This window comes from Falco naumanni, chromosome 3, assembly GCF_017639655.2.
Source record: "Falco naumanni isolate bFalNau1 chromosome 3, bFalNau1.pat, whole genome shotgun sequence".
NCBI lineage: Eukaryota > Metazoa > Chordata > Aves > Falconiformes > Falconidae > Falco > Falco naumanni.
In genome coordinates this window covers 82,190,744-82,205,378 of record NC_054056.1, presented here as the reverse complement: position 1 = coordinate 82,205,378, position 14,635 = coordinate 82,190,744, and the positions used below count along the sequence as shown (strand labels likewise).

At 41.1% G+C, this 14,635-nt stretch overlaps 1 protein-coding gene across 3 annotated transcripts in view; it reads right to left on the bottom strand.

Moving 5' to 3' along the window:
• Window positions 1-11,796, bottom strand: part of CRISPLD1 (cysteine rich secretory protein LCCL domain containing 1) — a 46,154-nt gene extending 34,358 nt beyond the window's left edge. For 2 of the 3 annotated variants that reach the window (XM_040587221.1, XM_040587220.1), the window contains exons 1-2: window positions 11,566-11,796; window positions 10,339-10,661 (exon numbers count right to left, since the gene is read on the bottom strand). In XM_040587221.1, the coding sequence (XP_040443155.1) occupies window positions 10,339-10,596 (258 nt within the window). In that variant the 5' untranslated portion in view covers window positions 10,597-10,661; window positions 11,566-11,796. Of the gene's footprint in view, window positions 1-10,338; window positions 10,662-11,565 lie in introns of those variants that run through there. The other variant, XM_040587222.1, reaches the window with a different exon arrangement.
• Between the last annotated feature and the right edge of the window lie 2,839 nt (window positions 11,797-14,635).

Genomic DNA, 14,635 nt, shown 5'->3' with positions numbered 1-14,635 from the left:
CTTGGCTTTCAGTTACGCTTAGGTGAGGCACTTTCATCTGTACCAAGGCTGCTGAAGGAAGTCCATGGAAAATAATGATAACTAGCACATCTGAAAAATCAGTAACTTGCACACAACTGAGATGCTTCCCTTCAGTTATTTGAGTCTGAAAAAAATGTGGCCTCCATACTAGCCCAAGGTCCCTCACAGCGTACAGCAGAGTGACCACAAAAACTCAGGAGTACTGAAAAACCAGACAACTCTCCTTGAAAATACAAACCCAACCATACTAACTAGTAGTGATACATCTTTTAAGCACAAAGAAAGATGATAGTTAAAATTGTTATACTTTTCATTGCCAAGAAAGTTAGGCATCCAGTTTCCATTGGAGAGCCACTACCTGTCTAGAAATGAAATGGTAAGGTCCTTACATGCTACCATACAGTAGACTGGGGTTTATAGAGCTTTAAACTGGGCAGAGATTCCTGAACAGAGCTCGAGGTTTCAGCTACTCTTTTGGAAAAGAGTAAAAAGCAGGAAAACTGTGGCTTTTGCCTGGAAACAGGAAAGCAGTATGAGGCCAAAAATATTGTTCCCAGACACTGAACAAATTGCACCAATATTTGGAAGTATCTCCCTATTACAGTTTCATGTGTTTGAGCTTTTTGTGTTCAAAAAGTAAAACCAGGAATAGGAACCAGCAGACATGACTAATCACATTTAATTCTGTATGTACTCTAAGCATGTTAAAAAAAATCTTGCTGGAATATTCAGCTTGCCAGGGTGTTCTGAAACAGTGTATTTACTCTGCTACTTTTTAAAGGCAGTGCATAAAGACTTTCTATTAGAACATGACTAAAAATCATGTGTTCAATTCTATATTCTGACATGAATGGAAGAGACGCAACAGTGTAAAAGCTGATCTTGATTTCTGCATTTTGTCCATTGTCAAATTATGAATGACACACATTCATTACAAATAGTATTAATAAATATTTATAGCTAATTACAAATTAACCAGAGTACAGGTCCTTACTGCAAATCCTAATAGCGACTACCACAATAAACTAGCTGTAACTGATTGCTTTCATACAGCAGTTTCAGAGATGCTACAGAATTTCCTGGACTCTGAAGTGGAATTAGCTGCAGTATCTCAAATACATGTCACAGTGAATGCTTTTAAAATACGGCCACTCTGATTTGACGCAAGTGAACTGAACTTACTGCAGGAGACTGCCAACTGACAATATATGACTTGGCACTACTGTTAGAAACATGTTTAAATATAATCTAAAAAAAGAGAGCTGAAAAATGCATTAAAGGATTTCCTGACCATTTGCAGATCCGACATGGAAATAAGGACATATATACTGTGATATGTATATAGGCAGCCAAAATTCTGGATTTAATGAGTGAAACAGCCTGATTTTAGCAAATTATCTTCCTTCATAATAAACTAAAAATTGTCCTCTGTATCAACACAAGATTGTCATCTCAATGAATCACAGAGCCACAGAATGGTCAGGGTTGGAAGGGACCTCTGGAGACCATCTAGTCCAACCCCCTGCTAAACCAAGTTCACCTGAGCAGGTTGCACAGAGTCACATCCAGGTGGGTTTTGAATGTCTCCAGGGAAAGATACTTCACAGCCTCTCTGGGCAGCCTGTGTCAGTGCTCTGTTAACCTCAAGGTAAAGAAATCACACTCTTCTAACCATGACAGTCATTCTACTTATGCCAAATCTAAGGTTGAGGACTATATTTACAGATAACAGGATAAATTCATATCTAGCATTTCAATGAAATTATGCTAAGAGAGATACTTTTTTCTCAATTAAAAAAATATCTGAAGTTACAGAAGATTCCTAGGTGGATATCATGAAGATGACAGTCTACATGGAGTTACTTTTATAAATCCCATTGATTCTTTCTGTGTTTAGTTGCTGTTTTGTATTTACACTCTGATTCTGCTACTACTGATTAATTTTTAATAAACTTTTTGATATGGGGGATGGAGAAGTTCTCTGTCCTGTATTGTTAATCATTTTACTTTGGGAAGGCTCCCTTAAATTTTGAGACAGTGAGCCTTTCTGCTACTTTCCGCTTTCAGTTTCTTTACTTGGAGTTGCTTAGTTGTTGTTGGCATTACATCAATAGAAGTCATACCATAGACTTATCCACTTGCTTTCTTGGCCACTTCACATTGCACAATCCTTTGCTAAAACTGCCAGAGAGAATAAGAGGATAAGTCAATGTCACTGTGTTCTTTGATGCAGTGTCAGGAGCCTTTGAGCACAGGCAAAGAAGCTGAAGCACTTCCACCAGCCTTTGAAGTGGAGCAGAAAAGTGGAAAATCAGAGGGAAGGCAGGCAGGTTCACTCTGAAAAGAGCTGCTCTGTTCTTGGCACCCAAAGTGCTCTCCAGCCACTTAAGGGATTCCACAAACCAAAGTTCTCTGCTCAAGGGGAATGGGAATTGTTTTTAACCAAGAGTCCCTGAAGAGTTTTGGCAAAACGGACAAGATACACTAAACAGAGACATGCAAAAGTTCTGTCAGAAAGGTCTAGGAAATTTAACAGGACACTTCTATTCAGCACAGTAAAATTCACCAAAATGTGTAAGTCCACCACAAGGCTTTCCTTTATGTTTCCTAATGCTGTTTCCATTTTCCTAAGTATATTACAGACAAAAAACCTCAGCTGGGAGCTGACAGATATGCATAGAGAGAGAAACTGCTACATCCCGACTTATGCAGATCATAGAATCTAAAAGCATCACAAAACAGCCAAAAATTTATTTCAATCCCTATTCAGTCTCTATCATGACATGAACAATGTTTTGCTATTATCCATGAAAAAGCTCTATCCACTAGTGGGTTCATATGATGCAAAGTCCAACAATTTGTATTTAAAACCAGCAAGAATTTGCCTGAGGAAAAATTAAGAAATTGATAAATACTTAAGAGTTGTTCTTAATTTTCCTCTTCTGAAGTCTCCATGAAGTTACTGAAACGGGGTGGGAAACCTTCAAGCCTCCCAAAATACAAGGCCCCATAGAAGTCATGGTTATCAACACCTTCAGCACATCAGTATCAAGGTTTTCAAACGAAGACCTTCAGAGCTATTACACCAACACAAAGAATAGATGTGGGTTTTTTTCCCCCCTGTGAACAAAATATGGATCTAATACTGCTGCCAGACACACATCCATAATTGTCCCTAACAATCATGCTGATACACAAAATAATTTATTCTAATCGGAACTTTTTAAAGAGGATCTCTAGAAGACTATTTTCTTCACAAGTTTGCAAAATAAAACTTGACATAAGCTAGGCACGTGCTTTGCAGTGACATCCCAAGTTTGCATTTATTGGCAGGACCTAGTGAAAAGGAAAACTAAAAATAAATAAGCCAAGACTTCCTTTCCCTAGAGGACACTCATGTTCTCCAATTACAGCAATTACAAAATGCAGTGTGTGGCTAGGTGCCAAGAAATACCAGGCTGAAATGCATCGCTATCTATCAAGCTGGGAACCTGAACACCTTCAGTACAGCAACGGGACATGCATGGAATGAGGATCTCACATGACCTATTTGACTTACTCATTTGTTTGGGAAAATACGTATGAAATCAAGGAATGAACACTAGAGGAATGGTTTAAAATGGAAGCCATTATCAATTCATTAATCAAAATGTTTTTTGTAAATATTGCTCTTGGTGGGTCCTTTCCTTTTGCAGTGTCCTTTACTTTTGCAGAGTACAACTGTCTGGAATAGAAAGGAACTAAAAATTTCCACTATCCAAATAATAATGACTATTTTTAAAGTGTTGACCATGATAATCATAAAAAAATTCTCAGTTTCTCAGTTTTCATTAATATGTTCAGATTTATTAAGGTGCAATGCTGCCAATGAAATTACTGGGGATATAAAAAGTTTTTGAAAATTCAGTCCATGATACACAAATGATGCTTACAAAAAAAAAGACCAAGAGGTTAGGAAGTTGCAGGGTTATGGTGCCTAAAACAAGTTCTTCAAGTTTTACAATCTGGTAAGAATGTATTAATAATGCAATAAAACGCTTTCTAATGGAATAACAAAGAATAAGGCCTTCCACATCAATCCACACCAAACCAATGTACTGATTTCCTGATTTGGTCACAATCTTTTGTATGATACTTTTTAAGGGTTGGACTGATGGCAAGTAGAGTGCATAAAATTGTGCAAAGTCAATCCACCAAATAACAATTTTAACCACAGAAAGAAGGTACTGCCTAATATATATATATATATATGTATATATATATATAAACACCTTATATATTCCAAGATTATTACATACACGGACAAGCATAAGACAAAGCATGATGGTTCCCATTTTTGTCTTAAAAGACTAGGTCTTTGCCAAGGCTGGGCGGGCACAGGCAGCTCCAGCATCATGAAGGAGTACGCAGGGACACCACAGCAGCTGCAGAGCCACAACAGCACACTGCTCTGGTCAGACCTGACTACGCCAGCACCAGTTGGCTTCAGTTTTCAGTACTAGCTCAGATGTCTCTTCCATACAGATGTGCCCCAAGTGCATACCTGGTGTGAAGGCCACACGGGTGTCAATGGCCCAGGGTGGGAAATGTTGAAAACATGGCATTTTATACAATGCTCTGATAAGCATTGTTTGGGTGCTTTGGAAGGGCAGCAGGGAAACGTCATCCCTCTCTGCTTTCTTTCCAATGCTGTTAAATTCTTGTACACACCAAAATGAAAGTGTACCTTACTCCTTTTTTTTTTTCTAGGAAACAACCATGTGCAGCATATGGCAGGATAAACATACACACAGCTTGCATCTGCCATAAATTTTCATACCAAACTGTTCATCACAACCCCAAGGAAGATTATTTTTTCTATTTAAGTCATAATGATGACAATTCAAAAACTCTCTCAGCATTGAAGATGTCTAGGAAAGAATGATCTGACATGCAGTCATAAGGTCATATAAAGCCACGGTGGAGTTAACTGAATTTCTTGAACTACTGCTCCCTACAGAGAATCTTAATGCAAGTTCTCACACCAGAATCCTTCTATATGGAGAAAGAGACAGAAGGCAAGTAAAAGGATCTATATCAGACTTGAGAAACATTAGATGAAACTGAAAATATTAACAGTCTCAAATTTCCAGGACCAGACAATAGCCTTCAAGGATCTGGATGAACTTGATCATGAAACTTCTGAATTACTGTGTGGTACAAACCTCTCTTAAAATGGCCTCGTTACCACAGTAACAAAAAACAGCATGTGGGTGTTAATATTTCAAAACGCTTCCAGTAGTCCTGAGAAACTGCTGACTAAAACCTGACTTCCATTGGTATGATTTCATAGGACAAATTAAAGAACATTAAATATATGGATAATACTAATTCCTCCAATATATTGGGCTTTGAAGGTGTCAACAACATATGGAAAATGGTTAAGTACAATTAAGCTTTCTACAAAGTTCCTAAGTTATTTAAAATTAATAAATGAGTAAAATTAAGCTATCATGAGATAAAGAAAAAAATGAAAGACAAAAACTAGATTTAAGAATATGAAATCAGTTTTCAAATTCTCTGAAAGATGCACCCATGGTCCTCTGCTATATACCTTCTTCACAATAACTCAAGAACAGGGAATGAAAAATGGTATTTACTATTTAAGGTAGTTAAAAACAAGACAGGAAAATAAAAGACAGGAGATAAGAAACTCGCTAACACTAAGTAACTGAAAGACAAAACAACAGATAGCATTCAGTGTGAACACATGCAAAATAATGAGGACATTGCTGGAGATTACAGCCAACTATACAATGTACTGTAGTAATTGGCCTCCTCTTAGAACATTGGAAAGATCTTGGAGTCATCGTGAATAGCTCTATGAAAATGCCAGCTTTAGTTTAGCCACAGTCAAAAAGTAAAAGAATGTTGGAAAATACTAGGAATAAAAAAAAAAAACCAAAACAAACCCCCCAACAACCCACGACTATATCAAGTTGCAGTGCTGCAGTATGCCATACCTGTCAACAGTTCGGTTTGTTCCCTTTGAATTAAAAGGAAAACAGTAGAACCACAGCAGATAGAGAAGGAAAACAAAATGGAATAGCTCTTCAGATAGAACTGTTTCCAAGAAAGAGGAGCAGAACTCTTCAGCTCAAAGACGTGACCACTGAGGAAGTTTTTTTTCTCACAGTAAAGAAAAACAAGACGTCAAATAAAAGAACAGGATTTTTTTCAGATCCTTTTAAAAAAGCAAAAAGAGTACTTTTTCACATAGTGCGTGATTAAATTTATAGTGCTCTGCAATGATGCCATGGATTCAGAAAATACAAATGGACTCAAAAGCATTCACATTCATAAAAGAAAATTCCATCTGAGACTACTGGACACAAAAAGTACAACAGCCTATTTTGGAAATCCCTAAGCTGCTGTTTGCTGGAAGCTGGGGAGTTTCATTACAGCACTTTCTCTTTTCACATGCTCTATTCTTACTCTCTTACCCTAGGAATCCATTACTGCTCGCCACCAGAGCCACAGTGCTTGGGAAGATGAACTTTTCATCTGGTAAGTTCAGCCAGACAACCATGAGAACATTCTGTTCATTAGACCAGCCTACTGTGAATCTTGCTGCAGCTAGTAAATTTAGGTCTCTGAACTGTGATAGCCCAGCACACTTTTTCTTTTTCAACGCGTAAAGAGGGACAGTATATAGAAAATCAGTAATTCAACCTTTTAATTTTCCTTATATGTTTTCCTTATATATTTTCCAAGATCTTATATGCTGGAGACCATTCTCAGAAGCTTTTCTCCTCTGCACAGCTTGAAGCAAAATGTGGCATTAGCCCTGTGGTTCTCTTAAAGGTAAGTCTGGACTTTGGAAAGAAGGCACATAACCAGTATCTCCTACCCAAAGTGTGGTTCTTCATCCCTCCTATTCCATAGCTATGCATTCCCACCCTCTTTTTATCAGCACTGCTACTCAGCTGATTCAGCCAGGTAGGGAGCCAGTTTCATGGCTCAGACTGGGAAAAAAGTTTTTAAATTAATTTTAAAAAATTTAAATCCGATTCTTTAAATACATGGATGACTCGCATTATCAACTCAGATACTGCCAGTGGCAGGAGCAGGACAGAGGCATTTCAGCCACAGCCGCCTGTTAGGTTAGCTTAGCTGCTGCACACCAACAGTGCAATGAGAGCACGCAGCCCCCACACACCCTTCTCCCAGCTCCAAGCACTCTTGGAGATAAACTTCTCAGCTACATGACAGACTTCTAGAGAGACGGGTGTACCAGTGAGGCACCTGGACCTTGATCACCTTCATTCACATTCAGTAAGACATAAAACTTCACCTGCACAAGCAGAGCTAGCTCTGTTTACAAGGGAAGGTTTTACCAGTACAAGGGGCAGCTTACAGTGACATGACTGTGACCATAGCAGGTGATTTTTTTGCGGGCATGTCTACACTAATAAAGCACCTCAAAAGTAGACAAAAGTATTTCAGCTGTACTTATCTAGCTCACTAAGCATCAGGCAAACATTTAAAGGGACTGTTTCCCTATTCTGAAGTACTGGAACTCACCTTTGGTATCATATTGCAAGGATTTTTTTTAGTGGTATGGGTCTATCTGCTGAAACTTTTTTTTTTTTTTAATTCAACATCCCTATTTATCCCCATCCTTTATTTTACCAACCATAGTCAAGTACAGTTTTAATTTTATCAGTACTTGGGTGTTTGAACTTTTTTGTCATTCACAAAACTGATCCAAAGGTCACAGACCCTTGGAAAACCAGACATATGAGTTCTTATTTCTTTATCTGCAAAAGCAGAACTTGTCCATCCTATTATTAATATGCACCTAGAAAAATATGTAAGTATCAAAACAGGTATTTGTTTTAATTATGGTCAAAAAGCTAGCAGTAATAGTTACACAGCTGTATCTGTTAGAAGTTATGAAATGATAGAATGTTTATCTCTGCATTTTATTTCTTGCACATATGCATTATGATAATGACCAGACAATAGTTTTTCAAAAGGAATCCCTTTGCACAAAAAAAATCATGCTTCCTTAATAACGTATCATTTCTTCTTCACTATTCAGTCAGTGGCTCGACACCACATTTACAATTTTGTACTCAAATTTCACTCTTATTAAGCAATAAAACAGCCCTGATTCCTTTGACACCTCATATAGAAAAGAAGGTGGACAATCACATAATCACAAACTGTATCATAAAAATAATGTTCAAACAATCAGAAATCCAGTCAGTTCTTCCTTCTGTTCAGGCAACCGAGGGCTGGAGGGCTCCCACTGTCTCCTAAACCATCTTGTCTCGGTTCCCAATACTGACTCCTGCCTGCTTCCTCCAGGTACAACCTCCCTTCCCACTCACTCCCAGGTTTAGTCTTTTTAAATAGCCTCTTAGCAAATTTCTGTGCTCTTAACCTCCCTCCATAAACTCTTGCTCCCAATTATTTCTCTGCCCAGAGAGTCACAGTTCTTCCCCTAACCACATCTATACATCACATGCCCTCCCCCTCCACACGACTGATTTCTCAACACCTTCTTGACCAGATTCTCAGCATCTCTCCATGCCCTTCTCATGGGTCCCCATCTCTGAATATGTATCCATCCCTTTGACCAGACCCTTTACATTCACAAATCCCAAACTCTTACCCACCCCAATCCCTGATTCACTTGGATACTAGGCCAAAACTGAATCCCACTCTCTTGAAAGCTGCTGTCCCATTCTGAGTAACAGGAATAAGAATATCTCCTTGACCTTAAAATCAGGGCATCTCTTTTCCATGCTACTTGTAGTCTGGGTCAGGGGTCATTGGAGAGCACAGAAAGAACAACAACAACAAAACTTGTTCCAGATGTAGACCTATCACAAAGTCTCAGCCAAAGTGTGTGCAGTGCAGGAGGAATCTTTGAAGAATATGTATGTCAAAAATCTAACTCTGTTGAGTACATCCAGATTCTTTTTTTCCAGGATATATAACACAGGCAAATGTAGAAGGGATTAGGAACAGGAAAAGGCACATAACTAAGAAACAAAGCTACCCTTTTGCAGAATCTCTGGAAAAAGTTTTGTGGTATTTTAACATAGGAAAAAAATAGTCTTCCCTATTCTCATTGTAACAAGGTCTGAAAAAGTCACAACAAAACAAAGTTTAAGGATATGTGCAGAAAATTGTAACTGAAAGGGTTAAAAGGGTTTTAGACATTATCATCCCTTTTTTTGGAGATGAAATGTGGTAATTAATTCTCTGATAGCTCTTAGTCTAATATAGTAATGCTCATATAAGTAAACTTAAGCTAAACTACCTTTATTGATGATTTAAACAAGCATGGTTTCTCCAGGACACATATGCTCAGTTCAATCAGATCTCCAAGCTGAGAGGCATCACTCCAAACTGGAAAAGACACCTGCATCTTGAAATGTATTAATGTGATCCTCTGTCATGACCTTACAATGGAAGGTGTCAGGAAACCTGTGTAATATTTGGTATAGATAACCCAACCTACAGTAATGCTATTTCTCTGGTGTTTGCAAAGATAAACAAAAAATACACAGTGTGGACACAAGAAAAAGGTTTGAGTTTTTCTGCAGAAACAAGAATACAGGAGAAAAGTTGCATATTCTTGTCAGACTTCTAGACTTCTTAAAAGCTCTAATGACCTGATTTGATCTAATTAGCAAGGAGACATAGAGTTAACCTTGAACTATGGCATAAAATCAAAGTTCAAAACCATGGGAGATTTAAGGCTACTAATTACAAACCAAATATTGAGGCTTCTTAAGGCAAAAACACCAACAGAAATTATGTATTACATTATTAATCTGTTAAACACAGGAAACATACAGGACTCCAGTAACACATGCCAACTTAAATAGACTTTCTTGTTAGAGAGGCCTCACTTTGCTGAGAAATTCCATCCAACCTAGAAGCATGGGAGACAATCCATGTTACTTTAAAACTTCATAGTTCAGTACTCTTCTTAGATGGTAACTCCTTAGGCCATAATCAACTATTTTGCGTAATGCAGTTTTGGAAATTGGCCCCCAATACTAAGGAATTGCCACTTAAATTCTGAAAAGCTGTGAGAGATTAAACCTGTTAATATCAGTAGAACGTGACACTTGATTTGGACCACAAACAGGCATTTTTATCTCACAGTTCACCCCTGTATAAAAAAAAGATAAACAAGTAACAAGTGCTTTAAATGAGAAAACAAACAAGCTAGACTCAAGGTATGCTTGTTTATAAAGTGACAGTAACTATACTAAGAACATTTCTTTCTGCATGTCACTATCAGTTTTTCCTTACCATATATTCCATATTGGAAGCTGGTGGATACACCTGACCCCGTAATTTATTATGAAGATCCAAGATACTTTGCATATCACTGTCTGTGATAGCCCTTTTCCCTCTCTGCTTGGCGATCCACCACTCACCATCTTCATCCATGTACTTTTCCAAAAGTTCCTCTAAGCGCGTGGCATTGGGAAGAACCATTGCAGAAACTGCTTGAGCTATGAATAGCAAGGTAGTTACTCTGAGCCATTCCTGTACTACATACTTCATGATGAATGATCTCAAAACGCTCAGGAGTTAGCTCCAAGGCAAAGTCTGTCTTCCAGGTTTGTTGGCTGTAAATGCATAAGAGAGAGCGATGTAATTTGGAGGTTGAGGTATTGGCCTGTATGAGCTTATTACGCAACAAAACCTGTAGTCTGTACAGTTTGCCACTGTTGTTTTAGGGGAAGAAACCAGGGCACAACATTTTTTACTCCAGCAAGTATATGCTATTGATCTGGGATGATAGCTTATCATCACCCTTACTAACTTGAGTTTGTTGAAGTGGTTGTATATGGCACACAGGCAGGCACAGGTCACTGCCCGCACGCCGGAAAGCAGGCTGCTCACATCTGCCTAAAGGGAGCCAGGCACCGAGGAAGATTAGACTGTAGATAAGACCTCCCGGTATTAGTATTGGAATTTAAGAGCAAAAAAAGTTACAAGGCCTGCACTCGTTGCCAAAATGTGAACTGAAAGACACAGTAAAGTTGGTATGAAATATCCCCACTTGGTGCATTTCAAACCACGCCTTTGAATAAAGCTTTTGGTTTATGATTTCCAAAAAACTAATAAAACTAAAGGTATTCAACCAGGACAAGAAAATGGGGGGGCGGTGGGGTTACTGTATTCACCAAACAAAGGAAAGCACAGAGAACTCTCAGGAAAAGTAGTGCCACTTGCAAGAATGCAACAGCCCGACACTGCCCATTACACGACCGACCGAGGGCGTCAGGCAGGGAGCCGGGGGCACCGCCAAACCCCGGGCGAGAGGCGCGACTCCCGCCGCCGGCCGGGAAGCACAAAGCGGCCAAGGGGGCAGAACCGGCGCCCTCCAGCGCGCCGCCCGCAGCCGGCGGCCCGGCCCCGGCCCCGCTCTCCGCGGGGACCCGCTCCCCGGTGCCCGGGTGCCGCCGCCCCCCGCCCGGCCCCCGCCGCGAGGAGGATGCTGCGCGGAGCCCCCACCCACGCCCTTACCGCTCCGGCGGCGGCCGCCTCCGCCCTCCGAGCCAGCTCCGCTCCGCCGCCCACCTCCTCGCCAGGCCCGCGTCGGGGCCGCGACCGGGGCCGGGGCCGGGGCCGGGGGTTGCAGGCGCGGCCTCGCCCCGCTCGCTGCGCCGGGCGGGAGCGCTGGGGGCGGCGCGGCGGGTGCGGACGTGTCCAGCAGCGGAGCCGCGGCAAGGGGCTGCCGCCGAGAGCGCCGCCGCCCCGAGGAGCTCCACGCTTCTCCTCCTGGCTCCAGCCCCGCCGGGCATTTATCGCGGGCGGCGGTGACGTGCGGCGGACACCCCTCCCCGGCACCCCCGCGGGGCGGGACGCGCCGCGCTCCGGGCTCCGCGCCCGGCCCCGGCACCCGCACCCGCACCCCCGCCCGCAGCCGCAGCCGCAACTCCCGTCCTCGCCCGGGGGCGGCGGAGTCGGCACCAGCGCCCCGGGCGGTGCCTGGAGCCCGCGGGCAGCGCGGCCCGGCTGGGACCGCAGCCTCCGCCAGAGGCTGGCCTCGGTCCGGCAAAAGCCGTCGGCCGGAGGAGGCCGAGGGGGTCCCGTCCCTTGCCGCCCCAGTCCGTGGGTGGCTGGCGAGGGGATGCTAAGCCAGCCCGCCCCTGCTGAGACACGGCAAAGAGAAAAAGCTGGGTGTTCACACACGAGCACCGCGTAAGTCCGGGACACGTGAGTGTGGCTGGAGGTACCGGGACAAGAGTCCCATTAGGGATGCAGACCAGCCACACGAGACTTCCTTTACGAGGTAGAATTCAAAAGCTTGTAACCACTTGTTTCTGTTTCCAGCAAGACTAGGCATCAGATACGTACTTTTTGGCTGTATTTCCATCAAAGTCCTCTAGCCTGTTTTTTTGTTTGTTTTTTTTTTAGTTTGGGTTGTTTGCGGTTTTTTTGTTTGTGGGTTGTTTTTGTTTTGTTTTTTTTTAATGCAAGCAGATTGGGACAATGTTTCATTTATTTAGTATAATTTGGTACATTGAGGTAACAGCAGGATTGACCAGCTTCCAGTCTTCACAGGACTGCTGTACCAGCCTGCAAAGGTTTTCTGTATTTTCATTTTCAGAAACTGTGAGGCTGAGGTTAAAATTCATCAGAATCCAGCTGGCTTCAGACTGGCTCTACAAATACTTCCAAATTTCATGGGCCCAAGAGAAACAATGCTGTGCAAGTAACACACTGCTTCTTATTGTACTCTCTCAGTTTTATTTGTAATTTACATAAAGACTTTGAAACTAACCTGTCTTGCAGGATGCCGTACCTAGCTACCCTGCTACTTACACACTGTGATATGCAAAAATTGTTATGTGCTATATTGGTTGATCTTTATGACTTTTGCTTTGCAATGCTGGGAATTAGTCTTCTGCACCCAAGTATTGGGCACCAAACTTTTCCTAGCAAAACTGTGTGAGGTAAAATGCCACTCTGCAGCTGGATACACAGACTAGACACAATTTTTTTCAGGGTTTATGCACCAGGATGCCTTAACATCTGTAAATTTTGGTATGGAAGAATGAGCTTTACTTATGTATGGTCTGGCCATCCTAAAGATTTTGAAGGAAGGGAAAGGAAACAAAGAAAGGAGCTTGCTGGAGTCTACACGACAGATCTGGATTTTTGTAACACTCACATCCCATTTGTCTTGCTACATGGACTTCCATCCTTTTTAGACCTCTGTAGGCCAAGATGTAGGCTCTATACCATCAAGGCACAGCTTCACCATCATCACCTAGTAAAGAATATATGTCATACTGAGCCATTTATTCTGTGTACAGGCACAAATGCTATTCCATTATACAGCAGCAGAAATGGTTTGCTGTTATAGCTGTTAATGGTTGCACACAAGAAACTGAAAAATTCAGGAGTGAAGAAATTCATGGGGTTCCCATCAATCCCTGGAAAGCACAGTAGCTGCCCTTTTCTGTCAGCACTGGACATCTGCTGGGCTTCAAACAGAATATGGATCAAACGTCACCTTCCATTGTTCATTTTGAGTATTCAGCATACTTCTTAGCACTTGATCGTATTTGGTCTTTGTCAGATTGAAGACCTTATTGTATTGTAATGCAGGTTTACTAACACGAGAAGAGATAGGCCTCATTGAAATTAAGGGGTTTTTGTTATCAATTAATTTATCAGCAAGTGAATAAATCCTTTACACTCTGCGACCATGTCCTTTGTGTATGGTTTATGGCTGTATGATTTGTGACCATGTAAAAGTGTTGTGACTTCAACGAATGATATTTGGACCTATGTGCTCATTTTGTGTATGTAATTAAACATAATTGCCCTGATCTGTTGTCTTAATCAGCTTGGAGGAGACCCTTTTTTCCTTTTTTGTTGTTCTGGATTGGTTTAAATCCTCTGACACTGAGGATATAACTGCCATCCATAATTTAAAATTGTTACAACAAACAGTTAAGCACTATTACATCTCCTGAAACGACACCTAACTATTCTTCCTTCCCAAAGGCACATGCAGAAAGGGCATATGCAGAAAGACAGATTCAGTAACTGTTTTCTGAATAGCTGGAGCAACAACAACAGTAATTGAAAAAAAAGCACCCAACACCTGAAATAAATTAGTAAGGGGTCACCAAGTGCAAACTGGATGAACACTGAGAATATGGTACTAAGAAAATCATAGAAAGGAAGATGTTTTGCCTACACTTTGGCTAGAAAATGATTTAAAGTTTAAGGGAAAGAGTACCTTCTGCTGTTTGAGTCTTCCTGGGGTTGAGGAGACAGAATTCCAGCAGTCTTTGTAAATAAACAAGGGTCTGAATGAAAGTTATTTTACTTCATCATCAATTTGTTTTCCTAACAGAAATAATACACAGGGCCCCCATGTGTGGATAATTGGGTTAAGAAAGAGTGACATCACCAAGTAAGAAAGACAGAAAAAAATACTTTAATACATATAAACATATATTTAGCAAATCTGCTAAACTACAAGTGCTTGGCTTTTAATTGCAAACAGAAGGAAAAAGAAAAATCCAGGCCATCTTTCTGTTGATTTTACACATCTCTAGTTAATATACCTGCTGGT